We start from the raw sequence: 18,781 nt of genomic DNA, 5'->3' as shown, positions 1-18,781 counted from the left end.
ACCTGGGTGAATGGAGTGTGTGACCAATATGCACTTCGTGTTGTGGATGTCTGGTTTCTGGTGTATGACAAAATGGCTGAGACAGCCCTGCCTGAAACTGGCATGAATGCAGTGTGTAGTATTGAATGGCTGGGTACTTGCCCCAATACACATTCCTTGTGAGTGTCTGAGAGGGAGGCGTATGGCCTGAATGCACTGTATGCCTTATTGGCTGACTGACTGCTCAATGACCTTCTGAGTGATTGGTTTCCTGAGTGTGACACAGCAGAATGAATGAGAGATCAAATAGTATATCTGGGGGCCTCTCACTGCTAGAATTCGTTCAGAAGCTGAAGTAGAAACTGCCTTTGAAACTGAAGCTGAATCTCGAAGCCGAGCCCGAAGAAGGTTGACTGCTGTTACCTTCACCACAATCTGAAAGCCGCTGTGACGTCGAGACTGATACAAAAGAGAGGACCTGGTTAGGTGCCCTCTTCCTGTGCTCACAGGGACCATCAAGCACCGCTAACCTTCGCTGAAGCTCCCTGGAAGTCATACCCTCAACAGGCTGCCAACCGGAGACTGGGACTGCCGAGGAGAACGAAGATAAGCACCGGACATTCCGTCCACTGTCGTCGACCAGGGTTCGCAAGTTTGCTGTAACCGTTGCAGGCCCGTCGAAGCCGTGTTGCCCAGAAGCGGGGACAGCTTGACGCTGTGCAATCGACGACCAGAGCTGCAACGCTCCTTTGCCTGAGAATTTTGATTCACGGGCGCACTCGTCCGCACCGCCGCCCGCCTAATCCTGCCGGAGGGGACCAGGCCTTCGACGCGCCGAGGAGCATCCGCCACTTGTTTTCCCACCACTCAAAGACTGTAGAGACGCCGGACGACTCAACGCCCTTGCTGGGCCACAGTTCTTCTCAAACTCTTTGCGGTCCTGAACTATCGACATTGAGGTGCCCCGCACGCCTCTTCCTTGCAGGACTTCTTCGCTCTGTCGTCGACAAGCACCGCTGTGACCGAAGCTACCGCCTCGACACCGAGTTCACTTTCTTCGAGGGATCTTGACGATCCGTGGCTCCTGCTTTAAAGGGAGCCGCTCAGGAAGGATCCATCGATGACTCGTCGAATTCTGCTATACCAGGTACATTGGGGTGGTAGAAACATTATAGAAGGAACTAAGACTTATAGAACAATATATCGACTGGGCTTGTGATATATCTTTATTTTACAGGTTGCCCAGGTGAGGGGGATCTCCACACAGAACTGTCTAGTGGTAGGGGCCAGTATTCTGCTAGTTGTTCTAACCGACTGCTTTCCTCCTATATCTGTTGTTGGTTACCTTTATTAAGTGATTTGTGTGACATTTGTCAAAGTACAGTTGATGCATTTTAATGAAATCTGATAATAATTGTGGTACCACTTAGAACTGTATATATTTTCCATTGTAGATTAACTGAGCACAAAGTGAGTTATTGTGAGTGTGTATATAACCTTGAACCTTAATTATATAAAGTCTGTGTTTTAACTAATACAGTGTGTGGACATTCCTTTGTGGGGGCTTGGGTACTACACTGTACTTAAGAAGCAGCCTGCATCACCTCCTGAGAAGCTAGGCCTTGATTGCTCGACTACGTTACCAATAATAGAGAATCTTTGCTGGGGTCCTCTGTGCCTCTCCTCTGCCATATAGAGAGCAGGAATACAGACACCCCCTCCAGTCTTTACACTGGGTACAGCTAGTCTGATCAACTTCCTATAAACCGGAAGTCCTACCATATTATGACGGGGCCATTAGAGATTTATTGGACCATTTATTTTTTTATAACCTGTTTATTTTAAACTAGTTGCACAAATGAAAACAATACAAGCATTTATCAACACATACCTTGACCTCAAGTTTCAGTTAAGGAAGCCTGAGTGAGCATAGTCCAGAGCTCTCCTTCCCCTCCCGACCCCCTGCTCCCTCATCAGCATAACCCTCCATCCTGACCCGGTTGAGCGGGTCCGTCTGTGAGTAGCTTTGTGCCTGCATGTAAGGCCCATCGGGCCATTCGGGGTTTATGGGTCATTGCCGGGAAGTCCCAGTCAAAGTCTAGAAGTGGGGCGCAGATGTCCGCAAACCGGTATAAAAGGCCTGCCTTGGCTGCTGTAACTTTTTCCGCGAACAGAATGTCGCAGAGTTTGATCCACCAGAGAGTCGTTGAGGGGCCTTCGGTAGCCTTCCAGGTATGGCCTATAGTAATTTTCCCAGCCAGTAAGAGTTGTGTAAGTTGGTTGGCTATTCTCCCTGATCTCGGATAAGCCCCTGGTGCTGGGGCGCCTAGTAGAATGATTTCCGGCTCCCTGGGGATCACCACATGGGTAATGTCTTCAATTGTAGAAATGCTTTGGGCCCATAAGGATTGTCCCGTTGGGCACGACCAGCACATATGAAAATACAAACCTGCTGTCCGCACGTGCACCAGCACTGGGGGTCAAGGGATCAGTTGAAGTGATACAGGCGGAGTGGAGGGTAGTACCATCGCAGAAGCAATTTGTGGGCACACTCCCGATTAGTGATGTAGAAGGGGGAGGAGTGAGTTCTAGACCATATATCTTCCCATGTCTGGTCGTCCAGCGGGTGCCCCAGGTCTGCCTCCCATTGTCATGGAGGGGGCCCTCGTGGTGAGCATATCTTCCTGTAACAATTTGTAGAGTGTGGAGTTTTTCCCCCGCAGCGGCAGATCCTTCAGGGTAAGCTCAAGAGGGCTAGGGGCACTCCTTGCGAGTCTGAGGATGGGAGCACCAGTGACGAAGTTGCACATAAGAGAACCTGTCCATTTCAGTTAGTTGGAAGGCTGCATTGTATTGTTCAAAGGAACGGGTTTGGCCATTCTCGAAGAGTTGTCCCTGGGATCCAAGCACCCCAGCAGTCCTGTTTTTGAAGTTCAGCAGTTGGGATCCAGGAGAGAAGGCCGGGTTGTGGAAAACTGGGCAGGAAGTGCCCAAGCCACGTGGGATACTCTTATGTTTTAATACCCAGTCCCACGTTTTAAGGGTGTGTTTAGTGGAAGCCATGATCCCAGCCTAGGTTCGCCGCAACGGGGATGGAATGTGTGAGAGAAAGCAAAGGGAGAGTGTGAGGTGGGATTGATCCAGCTCAACCCATTTAGGACGTCCGGAGACTATGACCCATGCACGAATATGTGCCAGTTGTGATGCTACCTGATATTTACGTAGGTTGTGGACCCCTAGGCCTCCCAATCTAGAATTGCCCGTCATAACCTTTTGAGAAATCCTTGCCTTACTTCCTTTCCAGATAAACCAAAGCATTTTTCTCTGCATACGTAGGAGGGTGGGCAGTGGGAACGTGGTGGGGAGGGAGGAGCAGGCATAGAGGTATTGTGGAAGGAGCTTCATTTTGCAGGCGGTGATCCGCCCTATGGGTGAGATCCATTGTTCTAGATCTCTCTCTAGCTCTTTAGAGAGCAGGGGGAAGTTTAATAGGTATACGTCTCTAGGACGTGCTGGGATGTGGACCCTCAGGTAGGGAATAGACTTCTCGCTCCATTGGATCGGGCATAAGGGTTCTAGAGTCTCTTGTTCCCCAGGTTCCAGGCCTACCCCTAAGGCAGATGATTTCTCAAAATTGATAGTAAAACCCGCCATCCTCCCAAATCTGCAGAGTTCTTTAAGGGCAGAGGTTAGGGAGGGGCGAATATCTGTTATGGATAGTAACGCATCATCAGCATAGAGTGAAATCTTATGCTGGGAGGCGCCGACTTGAAGGTCTTTGATGTCCGGGTCCGATCGAACCTGCTGAGCAAGGGGTCCATTATCAGAGCGAATAAGCGAGGGGATAGGGGGCATTACAGTCTGGTTCCACATGTTTAGGGGATCAGATCTGATAGATTACAGTTAAAGCAGCAAGCAGCAAACATGTTTATTCGGTTGTATAAAAACAGCCATTAAACGACAGAGATACACATTATTACACAGATCCAGGTTACAATTTCATAAAAATGCAGTTCCATACAAGATAAGGGAACAAAAAGGAGAAACATAGGACCACATCACCCTCTGAATAACTCCCCATGCCATGGCCTGGCCCCCAAAAAGCCTAACCGAACACGGCCCAGGGGAGTGAGGTTTGCCCCAGACAGGGGGAGGGGCCTCCTGACTGGCCTCAAGGGATATTTAGAGCCTAGATATAAGTGTGGGCTGATTACAATTCCGCTCCCGGGCGTCCCTCCCGTCCCCCGCCATTGACCCAGGACCCTACTCGCCAGTCTCCAGTCAGAGAAGGCCAGTTCCACTATGTCCATTGAGCTATTGCCCAAACTGGCCATTCTCCGACAGCCCACCAAGGATTCCCTGGACACAAAGGAACAACCTCTCACGGATCGTAACCAGTGAACGCTTTTATTTACGAGGGACTCCCTGGACTCCAACAAATTCCTTTCCATTTTTGGTACCCTGTGGAGATACACTGTAGCTCGACCAGTCTGGCCTTGAACAGGAGGCTGAGATGGACCGTCTCTGTGTCGTTGACCACAGTCGATCATCCCCCCATGATGAGGGCTTATTGAACCTACTGGATTTGGGGCAGATTCTACCGCCCCACTGGGTTCACTATGCTTGGATCCCCCTACCCTGGGAGCTTTTTCAAAGACCGAATATATCATCCCAGACAACAGGCTAGGGCCAGAAGAAGTTGGGGCTATAGTCTCGGGACAAGGAGGGTCGAGGTTCTTAGGGTGTGCCAAAGAAAAGTCAGAGAGACCCTTACAAACAATTGGGGTGGAAAAAGACTCCCCCTCCCCTTTCCCCTTCCCCTGAATGGCTATTAGTGTTGTAAGCAGATTTCTAATAGCAGCCAACTCTGCCAGAACTTGATTACACTTACACCCCCCGAGTGACATGTCCACCTCGACTGATGGGTTGATAACCGGCCCTACCGCCGGGGGGGTTTCACAGTTTGGTTGTTTGGACACCTTGAGTGGGGATGGATGAAGAGAGGGGCTAGCCAATAGGCGCACCGTAGACAAAGGTACACTCCCGAAACTTATATTGCCCAGGGGGAGGTTCCATACAAGAACATCGTCAAGCGAAGGGCTGCCCCCCGCAGTTGGGCTGGCCAGAGCAGAGTTGGAGGGAGTCTTTCCCGGGCTGGCACGAATGTTAGAGCCAGATGGCGGGGTGGAGGCCCTGATCTTGCTGGTAGGAGAGGAGCAAGCTGAGGGACATCTGCTGACTAGTGCTCCAATTCCTGCAGTGACTTCCTCATTGGACTCCGACATCTCCGTTCCGGGACCAAGAATTCCAGAAAAGGATAACACCTTGGGGAGGCTGACACTCAAGGTGGAAACATGGGGGGAAAGCACAACTGCGGCGGACGGGTGGAACAGCGAGCTAGGAGGTCTTCCTCCGATGGAGTCTGTGGTAGCCTGAGGCTCAAAGGTACATTCCCCTCCTTCACAAGGATCAGACAGACTGCCAAGGTTGATAGGTATTGGGCCTTCCCTGATCCCTTGACCTGCGACTATACTGTTCCCCTGCGGTGACCGACAACCCCCTTCTTTCAACTCTAGTGGGGGTTCGGGGGAACAAGTAAAGTGCTCACCCGCATGTACTAGAACAGAGTTTTGTCCATCCAGATTTAGGGCTTTGACTGGCACTCCCTTCTGATCCCGGGCGTGGGACCTCTTCACAGCCAGGACCTTCCGCTTGGAGATAGGGCCACTCTTTTGGCGGGCGAGATGGACCTCTGAGCAAAAAGGAGGAAGGTGGAAGGGTGAGAGCGCTGGTGACGGAGGGGGGGGTTTCCTAGGGGGGCCATGGGCTTTCAAGGATCTGAGGGACTTGAGGAGTGACATTACGGGTTTGGTTGGTCCACACCAGTTTTCACCAGTTTTCAGCCCCTATGTCCAGAACAGACAACAACTCCTCTTACAGTCCTTCGCCAACACTTACTTTCACCCTTTTTCTCCAGGCGGCCGGGCCTTCCTCTTCACCTCCTGAACACTGCGTCCTTGCACCGCCTTAAGGTCAGAGTGACAAAGTCCTGAAGTCCTGAAGGTACACCTCCACGGGACCGCAAACACCCTTCGCGGGACGCCAACACCCGCGCCCTTGCTCCCCCGCGGGCTTCCTGCCCTGCGGGGATGATAAGGAGAAGAAATAGGGAGGGGGCGTGGCCTCCCCTCCGGCAGTACGGTGGCCCTCCTGGGCTAATGAAACACCCTTCGCGGGACGCCAACACCCGCGCCCTTGCTCCCCCGCGGGCTTCCTGCCCTGCGGGGATGATAAGGAGAAGAAATAGGGAGGGGGCGTGGCCTCCCCTCCGGCAGTACGGTGGCCCTCCTGGGCTAATGAAACACCCTTCGCGGGACGCCAACACCCGCGCCCTTGCTCCCCCGCGGGCTTCCTGCCCTGCGGGGATGATAAGGAGAAGAAATAGGGAGGGGGCGTGGCCTCCCCTCCGGCAGTACGGTGGCCCTCCTGGGCTAATGAAACACCCTTCGCGGGACGCCAACACCCGCGCCCTTGCTCCCCCGCGGGCTTCCTGCCCTGCGGGGATGATAAGGAGAAGAAATAGGGAGGGGGCGTGGCCTCCCCTCCGGCAGTACGGTGGCCCTCCTGGGCTAATGAAACACCCTTCGCGGGACGCCAACACCCGCGCCCTTGCTCCCCCGCGGGCTTCCTGCCCTGCGGGGATGATAAGGAGAAGAAATAGGGAGGGGGCGTGGCCTCCCCTCCGGCAGTACGGTGGCCCTCCTAGGCTAATGAAACACCCTTCGCGGGACGCCAACACCCGCGCCCTTGCTCCCCCGCGGGCTTCCTGCCCTGCGGGGATGATAAGGAGAAGAAATAGGGAGGGGGCGTGGCCTCCCCTCCGGCAGTACGGTGGCCCTCCTAGGCTAATGAAACACCCTTCGCGGGACGCCAACACCCGCGCCCTTGCTCCCCCGCGGGCTTCCTGCCCTGCGGGGATGATAAGGAGAAGAAATAGGGAGGGGGCGTTAAACCGAAGGAGCATTTTAGGGGAACGGTAGTTTGCCAAGACAAGTTTCTGAAAGTTTGGGCCAAAGCAAAAAGCTTCCAGGGTATGATGTAAAAAAGTCCAATCTACTTTACCAAAGGCCTTGGAAGTGTCTAAAGCCAGCAATGCCAATATATGTGAGTCTTGAGTTTGGGCCAAAGCAAAAAGCTTCCAGGGTATGATGTAAAAAAGTCCAATCTACTTTACCAAAGGCCTTGGAAGTGTCTAAAGCCAGCAATGCCAATATATGTGAGTCTTGAGTTGCGATATCCACCAGATTTAGGGCTCTACGAACGTTGTCTCCAGTCGACCTAAGCATTATGAAACCCGTTTGGTCTGGGTCTATCAGGTTGGGCAGGACATTCGCTAGGCGGTTTGCCAAGACTTTCGAATAAATGTTGGCATCACTGTTTAGCAGAGAAATTGGCCTATATGTGCTATATTCTTTGGGATCTTTGCCTGGTTTAAGCAAGTGCACGGTTATGGATTCTTGCATTAACAGAGAGTGATGGATCCTGAAACACTAAATGAGTTGAAGAGGGCTGTTAGCATGGCTACCAGTTGGGGGCGAAACACTTTATAGAATCTTGTCCTGAACCCATCTGGGCCTGGTGCTCTGGGTTTGAGGGATTTAATAGCAGTCTCCACCTCCTCAGCTGTGACTGGGGCATCCAGGCCCTATGTTGGGCTCCTCGAGTTGTGGAAGAGCGGCCGCATGGCGGTACCTTTGTTCTGCTTTTGTCTCAGTGTGACGCTGACATTGTTTCAGAAAGATGGGCTGCTGCCAATCGTAGTTTATCCTGGTCTGCATACTGGACCTTGCCCTGGGGTCACGAGGCCCACTATAGTGCTCTTTCTCCTCGCTTTAGCCAGTTTCTCCACCAGGATTATATTCATTTGTTGTTCCTGGCATAGTAGCTCTGCTTAGATTTAGCTAGCAGGTGCACCGTTACCTCAGCGTAATGAGCTTCCAACTTCCTCCGGGCCATTTTTGGGTGCGTTAGGTCCTTGTGGACCAGCCTTTTTGCTTATGACGGGCCTCAGCTTTTTGCACCTCTTCAAGAATTATACGGGTCTGTCGTTTGCGTTTATGGAATGCCGTCCCGTGTGCAATTAATTCTCCTCGCACTACTACCTTCATGGCATCCCATGTGTTAGCTGGAGAGGTATCTTCAGTTGGATTTTCACTAAAAAAATTCCAGATCACTGTGGCTATGGAATCCCTTAGTGGCATTTTAGTTGAGGATGGGGTCATACAAGTTCCAACGGCGTGGAGGAAGTGGAGCAGGATCATGGGCTTGGAGGATCAATGTAATCGGGGCGTGGTCAGAGAGTATCTTTGTCCCTATAGCCACATTGTCAACAAAGGCAAGGACTTGTGGAGAGGCCAGTAACAGATCGATTAGAGAGATAGTTTTATGCGCATGTTAGAAGAAAGAGAAGTCTTTTTCGCTGGGGTGAAGCACTCTCCACGTGTCTACCACCCCCAGAGCTCGAAACAGATGAAGGCTTGTGGCAAGCTTAAAATCTCTTGGGGTTGGCAGATGTGACCTATCCCAAACGGGGTGTGGGACCCAATTGAAGTCACCCCCTATGATGACTTGGCCTTCAACAAAAGGGAGGAGGGTCTTGCCCAATGCTGTATAAAATTCTTCCTGACCTTCATTGGGAGCATAAACCGAGACGATGGAGTAAAGCTGTCCATAAATAAAGGCCTTAACAACCTTGTAGCGTCCCTCTGGGCAAAGTAGGGTCTCCAATATCTTAGGTCGTACATTCCTGGTGAAGACTATGGCTGTACCCCCTTTTTTAGTTCCATTCGAGGCCAGATATTGGAGCAGGAAATCCCTGTTGCAAAGGTGTGTGAAATGTGAGGGCCTCAAGTGCGTTTCTTGCAAGAAGACCACCAAGCTTTCCATATCCTGGAACCATTTCAATGCGGACTTCCGCTTGGAGGGGGAGGTCAGCCCTTTAATATTCAGCGAGGCGAACTTCAGTTTCAGGTGTGGCGGGGGTACCCCTGGGGAGTCGGTGCTTTCTGATCACGGGGTCACCATCTGGATTTTTTGTCATCCTGTTATCGTAGTGCAACCAGGGTTTTAACAAGAGCTTCCAACGTGAAGCCAGAACAGTGAACCTTTGGGAAGCTGACCTTTCCCTGTCAGCCTGTCCCTGAGCCAACTGGGCTAAAACTGTCTGTAATTCACTTCAAGGGATTCCAGGTGACATCCGCCTCGGAGTCCGGCAGGAGCCGTGCAAAGCCTGCATCAAGTAGGTAAGCCTTAGGCGTTCCCAGGCATGTTGGCGTCTCGCAGATCGACTGGATGAGAATCTTCGGCTCGAAGGAGGGAGTGGTTATGTCCATGTTCCTATTCCAGTCCTTTGGATCCCAGCATGGAGTCGCCTCGCATTCTGCCCTTTCTGGACTTTTGTCAAAGTCATGGGCTTCGGTTTCGAGGGAAGTTTCTCAGACGAGCCTGCGTCCGTCTTTTCAGGTGAGTTGGGCCGCAAGATCGACTGAGCATCTTCCAGGCGACCAATTGTCTGGGGAACCCCCTTGCACGAGAATTGGAGGGCTGTAGGGAATAGCCAACGATATCTGATGTGTTGGTCCCGAAGGAATAGTGTCAAGGGCCTCAGGGTTTCTCGGCTTCTGAATAGTTGCCATTGCAAGATCCTGGAAGATCTGAAGGGGGGTCCCTTGAAAGGTTAGGTCGTTTTGGGAGCAACTTATCACCATAATAGCTTCCTTGGTCGTGTAGAAATGGAGCCAGGTAATAACGTCTGAAGTCGGAGTCTGCCCATCGCCGAGGTCGGAGTCTGTGGGTGCGGTCCAGAATGAGTTGGGCTTTATCCAGGTGTGGCTAAAGAGATTGAAAAAAGGGCTCCCACATACTCTGCCAGGTTTTGGTCCGGGACTGAGGGGGGACCCCCGAATACATATTGTTTTGCTGAGCTCTGTTTTCCAGATCCTCTTGTTTGTATTCCAGGATCTCACTTTTTTGAGCAGGGATTGGATTGTGCGTTGTACCTCCTGGAGCGTCGCTGAGTTGTATTGGGTCAGATATTCCATTTCCCCCAACCTCTGTTCCACCTCCACGATCCTCTGTTCCATCTGTTCAAGTTTAGCGGTAAGTTCCGCCATTCAGGACCGAAATTCAGACTTCATGTCCAGCATGAAGGCTGGTATGTCACCCTTAGTTGCCTGCTGGCCAGCTCCTTCTGGGGAGGTTTGCGGCAGGGATTTTTGTGTTTGTCTTTTTCCCCTTGTTGGACCAGAGCAGCATGGTAAAGATGTCAGCATTCTTTGAGGATTCAAGGTGTTTAGCCATTTTTGCCGGGACTTGGGATGTCCTACTTTATTCCTTTTGAAATATGGTAAGAGTGAGAGGATGAGGACGTTTACGAGGAATAGAGTAGACAGCTTTCTTGGCCTCAACGGGGTGGGTTCCCAGCTGCAGATCTCAAGCCAAACTGAGGTGGGTGCTGGAACCCCAGTCTCAGTTCACCTCTGCACTGGGGGTGTTGTGCCTTCCTTGTTGTACCTAGGCTGCGGGCCCCCTGTGGGGGAGGAGGGCTGCTAGGCAGTCTGATTGCCAAGAGTGATTATGCCCGATGGAGCCCACACGGTGGACTGCGCTTCAGTATGCAGCAATTCCCCCTCCGTCCAAGGCCCCGGGAAACCCCCAGGTGAATCACTGTGTCCGGATCAGAAGCAGTAAGAGGAGCCACCAAGGTGGCGTGGCGAATATCTTGGTCAGGCGTAGGCCTGCTGTCCGGTAGTAGCAAACACAGCTAAGCTGTAGACTTCAATGGATTTGGGCTTTCCCTGCGTGTCAAGGAAAGCTGGATGGGCTGAGGCCAGGCAATTAGGGTGATCCAGCCATGCTCTGTTAATCATTGGTGTTTAGGTAGGTCAGGTGGCAGGATCCATACCTCGGTGTGGCATCTGTGGCATTGAGACCCTCTTGGTTCCGTATCAAGGCGTGAGGACCTTGTTAAGTGGCCCCAGCGGATGTTGCCGCAAGAGGCCTGTGCAGTTAGGTGGGGGGGAGCCCCAGGACGAGATGACCATCTAGTGGAGTGTTGAATCCGGAGACGACCTCAAAAAGCAGGTTCCAAGTATCAGGGCCCCCTGAGCGAGGAGGCGCATCGCTTCGTATCAGTATGTTACGAGGTGCAGGGGGAGGGTCACTCTCTGCGTTTGCAATGCCGGCAAGGTTCAGGTGCACCGCGGCCCCCCCGGGAGAGCCACCAGAGGAAGCGGAAGCCTGCCGGAGGTGCGGAGCTCGGCGAAGGGCTAAGGCTTCAAAGCAAACTGGTCAACTCTGTCTCCGTCGCGGCTCCCGCCCGGGGGCTGGAGCACCGAAGAATACTTTCCTGTGGGACGGACAGCTGACAGGATTTCCGCTTCGCTACAGCTTTGGTGACGGTCAGCCGAGTGGTCCGGTGGTGTAGAGCAGGGACCCCCTGGGGCTTTTACTTAAGTTGGGAAGGTTGCACTCAGGGCTTGGTCTCTCCCTCTTCTCCACTCGCGGCGCCTGTCCTCCATTTTGCCGTACACCGAGGCTAAGCGCAAACAGGGGTGGGGGGGGGGGGTCAGCTGCGTTCAGGCAATCTGGAGCATGTTGGTGGCTCAATCCGCCACCATCTGGGCCTCCAGCGTTCCGGATACCAAACGGTCTTTTCTCTGCTGATTTCAAAAGCGGGAACTGTATCATTTCTATAAAAACAGAAGGCTTTGCACGTAGGCCATTAATGGAGCAGCCTCATCGATGGCGTGCCAGGCCACACCCCCTCTTATTGTACCATTTCTAAAGACCATTTTGTTGCCCACATAGGCAGATGAAATTGATATTCTTGAGGAACGCACGTAGAGATCTGTTATGGAGCAGAAACATAACAGCAGATGTTTACATTTCCTGTAAAAATACAAGGTGGGGCTTTGTAAAAGCGAGTACAGAGCCCAGTAACCAGTGTAATCCCCCTTCTCTATTTTGATTATTTTTGTGGCGCTAGTACTATCTTTCCCTAATGGCCCCATACAATGCAGCAATAAATAGATTTTTTCCCATAAGGTTATAACTCTAGTGATCAGTTTAACCATTTTTACAGCTTTCATCAGGAGTACAAATATCAGTTTCTCAGGTTAAATTGTGTCTCTGTGGTAAAATCTTACAAAGTGTTAGTGTGTTAAAATCTTTATTTCGAGGCTTTGCTCCATATAAGACAACATACAACCTAACATTTAAAACAAAAAAATCATATTGCATTAAAAATAATTGAAATCACGATACATTAAATATCTAATACGAAACCATAATAAATATCTAATTCGGAGGACATTTTATTTTACAAAAAGCTCTGCAAGGAGCGACAAAGAAGATTCTAAAAACCTATAATCATCCACTGCTACGTCTTTAGATGGTAAAGAAAATATACAATGTAATGCCTCTTTGCTCGACTTCCAATTTAATGTCTTAAAGGCCGGTAATACCATATTTTTTCTTCATAAAAACGTGGGACAAACAGAAAATTAACCATGTCATAAGTGAAGATTACTTCATAAAGACAGCAGATGATGATTTTCTGGTCACGATGTGTGCTGCTGCAAACCTCCTTTAATGATAGAAGGCGGCCAATCCTCAGATGAAGCATATCACACCTTATTTGTTTACAATGAAACCAATACATATATTGAGCGTTAAACCCGTTACATCCATCATTAAAACAATTGGAGACCGACTGGTTCTTCATTTCTATGAGGGTGCGCTGCTCCCTTCGGTACTCCATGTATTTGGTCCTTATTAAGTTAATATACTTTCTGGAAACAATTGCTGGAGCATGAAAATACCTAGTAAACCTAGGCTATCAAGTGTCTTGCCAAGTACATGTAGCCAGTTCATCTTTCTGCGGAAATCCGAAGTCATCAACTCCTGCAAAATTTCATGTGTTAAGTGCGTTTCGGTTTGCACCCATATTCCCAGACAATGCACCAGTTTTAGGTTTATATAATCCAGGTTTAGTTGTTAATGGACAAATAAATAGAGGAGCTCCTAACAGCCCACAAAATGCTCTTACAAAGTGGTGTTTGCATCAAAACACCAAATTGTGCAAGTACACATTATCAGACGCCCCTGATGATGATTTATGCAATCACAGCATTAGAGTACTGATTAGAGGTTTTACAAATACATCCTTTAAGGAAATGTTCCAATATACTCACAGGGAGGTGGCAAAGTGGTGCACAATGGAGTTGTAAAGGTTGGGAAAAGTGCCAATACCCTCATGAGCATATCAATAATGCACCATGCAGTATTTCATGCATGCCATATTTGCAGGACTGTTGCATGCAGCAAATATAAAACTTGGTTGAGGTCAAATACCTCCTAAAACAATTACTAACATTTTTAAAACCACCTGATTTGTTATTGAAGGTAGAGAAGGGTCAATTAGGACCCATCCGTGTATTCATTTACATTGTACAGTAGCAGTGTTATCCACTACTGCACTCCATCAATTTTTTCAAAACAGGATGCCACATGTAGTATTACAATTAATCTGCAACTGTTAATGTTTTTCCAGTGGTTTTGTTTAGGCAGATTTCCTGAATTACTGCATTTAGTACAAGTAATTGCAGTGATTCAAGGAAACATCTGGCAAACAAATAATGTGCCCTCAAACCTTCAACTTTTCCATTCTTTTGGCATGGCTCTCGATATCCCAAAACGTGCTCTTTACTTTTTTGTTTTGCAGGCCAATTCATGATGCTGCAGTAAATGATAGTTTGGAAGCAGTTTGGCTGCTTTTGTCATATGGTGCCGATCCAACGCTTGCCACATATTCTGGACAAACAGCCATGAAACTGGCAAACAGTGACACCATGAAACAGTATCTATGTGGTAAGATTGATTGCAAGATTGTTAATGTGCCTTCCAAAACATGTATTTTCCTTCAGAATTCATTTATCCACCCCTTCCATTGTTGATTCTATCATAACTCTTTATTATTTGTCCAGATTATCTCTCTGATCTCAGAGGCCGCTCTGATGGCGACTCACATGTTTCCTGGGATTTCTATGGCAGCTCTATTTTTGGTGAGTTACTTTACATTTTATTTATACACGGTTATGCTTTTCTTTTTTTCAGAACATTCTCTGACTTGCTAACATTGGTTCTATTTTCAAATGTATCTATTGTGATCCTGTACCCTTCATTTAAAGCAGAGCTGCACATTACCTATGATTTGCGATGAAATCTTCAGTTTGTTTTCAGTGAAACACCGCAAGATGCTTGAGCCATAAGTATGCTTGGTAAATGAAAGGGATAACTACAATAGTGCCAAATATGGAAGCCAACCTTTCTTAAACAGGGTTGACTTTCTTGTAACAAACCTTCACAGTGGTTCACATAAGTCAGTTTTCCCTGTGATCCTCTGTGGATTCAGCTTGTAATGTTGCATATTAGAGGTAAGGTATTGCAGCTACTTGTGTTGGTATTGAAGTTATTTCTAATTTGTACATGACTGTTTTTAAATGGAAAAATGCTCAGACTTAATATAAAAAACATGAATTACAAAACATAAAAAGGACATTAAAAGAGAACAATTCAAATAAGCAATCAAGTAACGAATCCTATTTAAATAAAATATCTCTAAGAAGCAATAGACATCGCTATCCACTTATTTACTTTTATTTTATTTTTTACATTTGTAAAGCGGCTAAACCCATGGGCATCGAGGCGCTGAAAAAGAACAGTTACACGTAACGTAAATTGTCAATGCAGCATGTTTGTGAGGGTGGACCCAACACTTAGGCAAAGCGATTTGGTGTCCATGTTAGGCAAACAGCCACGTTTTTATGTTTTTTCTGAAGGCCGCCCGGCATTATTCTGCTCTTAGCGAGGGCCGTAGGGAATTTCAGTGCATGGCCGCGACTGCCGGGAAACTGATGCCTCCTCTTTATACAATTGCAATTAGATTACCATTCAAAATGTCATCAAAGCGATATTCGGAGATACTTGATTGCCTACTAAGCAACGCAGCCAGAAACCCTCACTGTCAATGAAGGAAGGAGAGCAAACAAAGCTATATCTCTATAGCTCTCGTTCCTTATTCATTTAGTGTCTGCTAGTTTCAGGGATATCCTTCACCCCACAAAGTCTGCACATTCTGTTTTCTTTGGAAATTCCCTTTCTGGGTCCCAGTACTGTCAGTCAAGTTAATTGATTAAGGCGTAATTTCAGAAACATCTACCTTATAACGGATTTGGACATTGTATAAGATATGGCTGGTTTTGACCCAGTGATATTTGTAAATAATTGTTCCTGTTAATCCTTCCACTAATACATCCTTTGAGGAATATGGTTTCGAGAGGATTGGGTCCTCCAACGTATTCCATATCTATGACAGTAATTACCACAGCTGTGCTGCTTCGGAAAATCTTTTGGCGTCTGCGTCGATGACGTCGATACGCCGCCCTTGAGGACCTCCTCCGACGGCCGACGTCACTGGATGTTATAAGTTGGACACACGACGCCCGTAGCCTCAGTTCCGTTTTTTCCGCGAACGTGTTCGCTTCGGAGAGCTCGTCGCGCCTCGACTCTTTGGAGTTTGTTCTTTCGGTTCTTCGAACCTGTTCGGTTGTGAAAAGTTTTCGAGATGTCTTCCTCTTCTTCCACTCCGCTTCTGGGCTTCAAGAAATGCGGGGACTACGGGTCCAAGATGCCGGTGACAGACTCGCACAACGCCTGCCTCTGGTGCCTCGGGGAGGCCCACGAGATGGATGATTGTGTCGACTGCCAGTCGCTTACGTCCAAAGCCTTGCGGGAGCGCAAGAAGAAACTGTCGGTCAGTAAGGTGTCCAATCCCCGGAAGTCGAGGTCCACTGGGCTTTCGACGGACGATTCGAGGAGCGACTCTCCGCATTGTCGTCGGAAGTCTAGGGGGTCTCGGTCCCGGAGTGGGTGCCGCCACTCCTCTGCCTCTTCGAGGCACTCCCCGGAAGCGCCGTCATCGGTTGCCTACCCCGTCTGCGTACTCCTCCCGTCGGCAGGTCGTTTATCCCACCAAGCATGCGACTCCGGAGGAATGGGCTACCTTCGGTAAGAAAATGCTGGCGATTCTTGAATCGCAGGGCACCGGTCCGTAAGCGCCTCCAAGTGGGGTCGGGCATGACCGTACTAGAGACTAGAGACACCGCTCGTACGCCTTCGGGCTCGGGTGGTCGGCACGATTCGTGGGAAAGGTCCCGCTCGGACAAGGGGAATCGTTCTAGTCATGCCCGTTCCAGGCCCTGGTCCTCGACGCGCTCGAGACCGTGTTCGAATAAAACGTTGACGCCTGTGGGGCCGAGGTCGTCGAGGGACTCTCTCGAGGCTCCACCCCCGAAGTGGATCTCTTCGCCTCCAGTGTCAACCGGAAGTGCGAAAGGTTCTGCTTGCGGGAATTTCCGCCAAGAGGAGCCTTTGGAGACGCGTTTGTGGTGGAGTGATCATTCCCACTGCTGTATGCGTTTCCTCCAGTCCCCGTCATTCCGCAAGTGCTGCAGAAGTTACGGAGGTTCGGTTCCTGGATGATCCTCATTGCTCCAGCATGGGCCAGGAGGACGTGGTACCCGGACCTTCTCGACTTGTCCATCTGCCCTCCACGTCGTCTTCCTACCGAGATGATCTGCTCTCACGGGAGGGGGGTCAGGTTCTCCATCCAGAGGTCAGATCCCTCAACCTTCACGCTTGGCTTCTGAAAGGTTGAGGTATAAGGATTGGGACCTCCCTGAAGACATGATGGAGGTGTTGCTTTCGGCTAGACGGCCGGCAACAAAGTCCCTGTACCGTTGCCGTTGGAGAAAGTTCTGCGACTGGTGCAGGGCTAAGAATGTGGATCCTTTTTCATGTGACATTCCTGAAGTTCTGTCTTTTCTGCTTTCTTTGGCCCACAAGGGCCTGCAAGTGGGTACCGTTAAAGGTTACATGGTGGCGCTGTCCATATTTAAGCGCTCATCTGAGGAGTGTTCTTATTTTAAAATTCCTTTAGTTTCTCAGTTTCTAAAAGGGCTCACTAATGTGTTCCATCTGTCAACTTTCCAGCTGCCCGGTTGGGATTTGAACCTTGTTCTCAAGTTTCTAATGGGTGCTACGTTTGAGCCTTTGCATTCCTGCCCTTTGAGACTGTTAACTCTTAAAACTGTATTTTTGGTTGCGGTCACTTCCGCTCGCAGAGTGAGTGAGTTACAGGCACTTTCAGTTAAGCCACCCTTCACTGTGTTTCACAAGGACAGGGTTGTCCTTCGAGTTCGTCCTTCCTTTCTTCCGAAGGTGGTGTCGGAATTTCATTTAAGCCAGGTGTCGGAATTTCATTTAAGCCAGAAGGTTATTCTTCCAGTGTTTTATCCTCCTCCGCATCCAAGTAAAGAAGAGGAGAGGCTCCATAGGCTGGATCCTAGGAGAGATTTAAGCTTTTATATTTCACGCATGTCCCATGTCCCATGTCAGAGTGGACGATCAACTCTTTATTGGTTACGCTGGAAGGTTTTTGGGACAAGCTGTTACTAAGCAGACTTTGTCTCGATGGATTCTCCTGGCAATTTCTGAATATTACCGCTTGGTGGGTAAGGACCCTCCGATAGGCTTGCGGGCCCATTCTACCAGGGGGTATGGCTGCCTCTACTGCCCTGCAGAGGGGTGTTCCTATTCGTAACATCTGTGATGCAGCCATCTGGGCTTCGGTCCATATTTTTGTACGTCACTACTCCCTCGATTGTATCTGTGGGGAGGATCTGGCCTATGGCAAGGCGGTCCTTTACTCTGCAATTTGATTGGTCATACTAAATTTCTATCTTCTAAATTCTTTTTCCCACCACCTTACGTTGGTACTGCTTTGGGAGTCTGTCATAGATATGGAATACGTCGGAGGACCCAATCCCCTCGAAGAACAAGTTACTCTCTTACCTGGTAACGTTCTTTCGATGGGATGGTCTGACGTATTCCATATCGCTCCCTCCCTGCCTTCCCCGCTACAGAATTTCTTATGCGATTGCAGCTTACGTTTCCGCAAGGCTTTGGGTGGTCAGACTGGCAGAAGACTGGTGCTACAAGTTCTGTGAAAAAACTACAACTGAGGCTATGGGCGTCATGCGTCCTACTTATAACATCCAGTGACGTCGGAGGAGGTCCTCGAGGGCGGCATATCGACGTCATCGACGCAGGACGCAGACGCCAAAAGATTTTCCGAAGCAGCACAGCTGTGGTGATTACTGTGATAGATACGGAATACGTCGTCGGACCATCCCATCGAAAGAACTTTACCAGGTAAGAGAGTAACTTGTTCTTTAAACTGAAGACATGTACACTGATACACTAGTTGGAAGCTGAAGGCAGATATCACAATATAGACTAGCTTCACCTTCTTGCCCATTTGACTGCTAATGCTATATGTACTGTTACATTCTAAACCCAGTTTGAGACCTGTTTTGGTGTTCATCCCCCTCTCCTACAAAGTGATGCTGTTGCATATTTACCTATTCTTATTCTTTGCCATTGTTCCCGTTAACCGTTTTTTAAAACAAGGCCACTTTCCTGGTTTGCACATTAATCGTGCATTTTTTCCCTGTGTTTGTTTTTGCTGCATTTATTGTGTATATGTTGTGTGTTTGTGTCGTGTCTCCCAACATTCGCCACCATCAAGACTCACGTGGCCTTCGTGTCCCTGCAGGCGAGCGGCGATGGTCTCCTGCCAAACAGAGGAGACCCGTACGTCACGGCCCGAGGGATCTTCGCC

At 49.4% G+C, this 18,781-nt stretch overlaps 1 protein-coding gene across 10 annotated transcripts in view; it reads left to right on the top strand.

The window, feature by feature from the left end:
• The window catches only part of BCORL1 (BCL6 corepressor like 1), a 1,509,155-nt gene that overhangs the window by 1,267,651 nt on the left and 222,723 nt on the right, over positions 1 to 18,781 (top strand). For all 10 annotated transcript variants that reach the window (XM_069612962.1, XM_069612963.1, XM_069612961.1 and 7 more), the window contains 2 exons: positions 13,763 to 13,908; positions 14,025 to 14,102. In XM_069612962.1, coding sequence (XP_069469063.1) covers positions 13,763 to 13,908; positions 14,025 to 14,102 — 224 coding nt within the window. The remainder of the gene's footprint in view (positions 1 to 13,762; positions 13,909 to 14,024; positions 14,103 to 18,781) is intronic.

Source organism: Ambystoma mexicanum, chromosome 5p (assembly GCF_040938575.1).
Source record: "Ambystoma mexicanum isolate Mex_15411 chromosome 5p, UKY_AmexF1_1, whole genome shotgun sequence".
NCBI lineage: Eukaryota > Metazoa > Chordata > Amphibia > Caudata > Ambystomatidae > Ambystoma > Ambystoma mexicanum.
The sequence above is the reverse complement of the archived record's forward strand: the minus strand, read 5'-3'. Positions and strand labels throughout refer to the sequence as shown.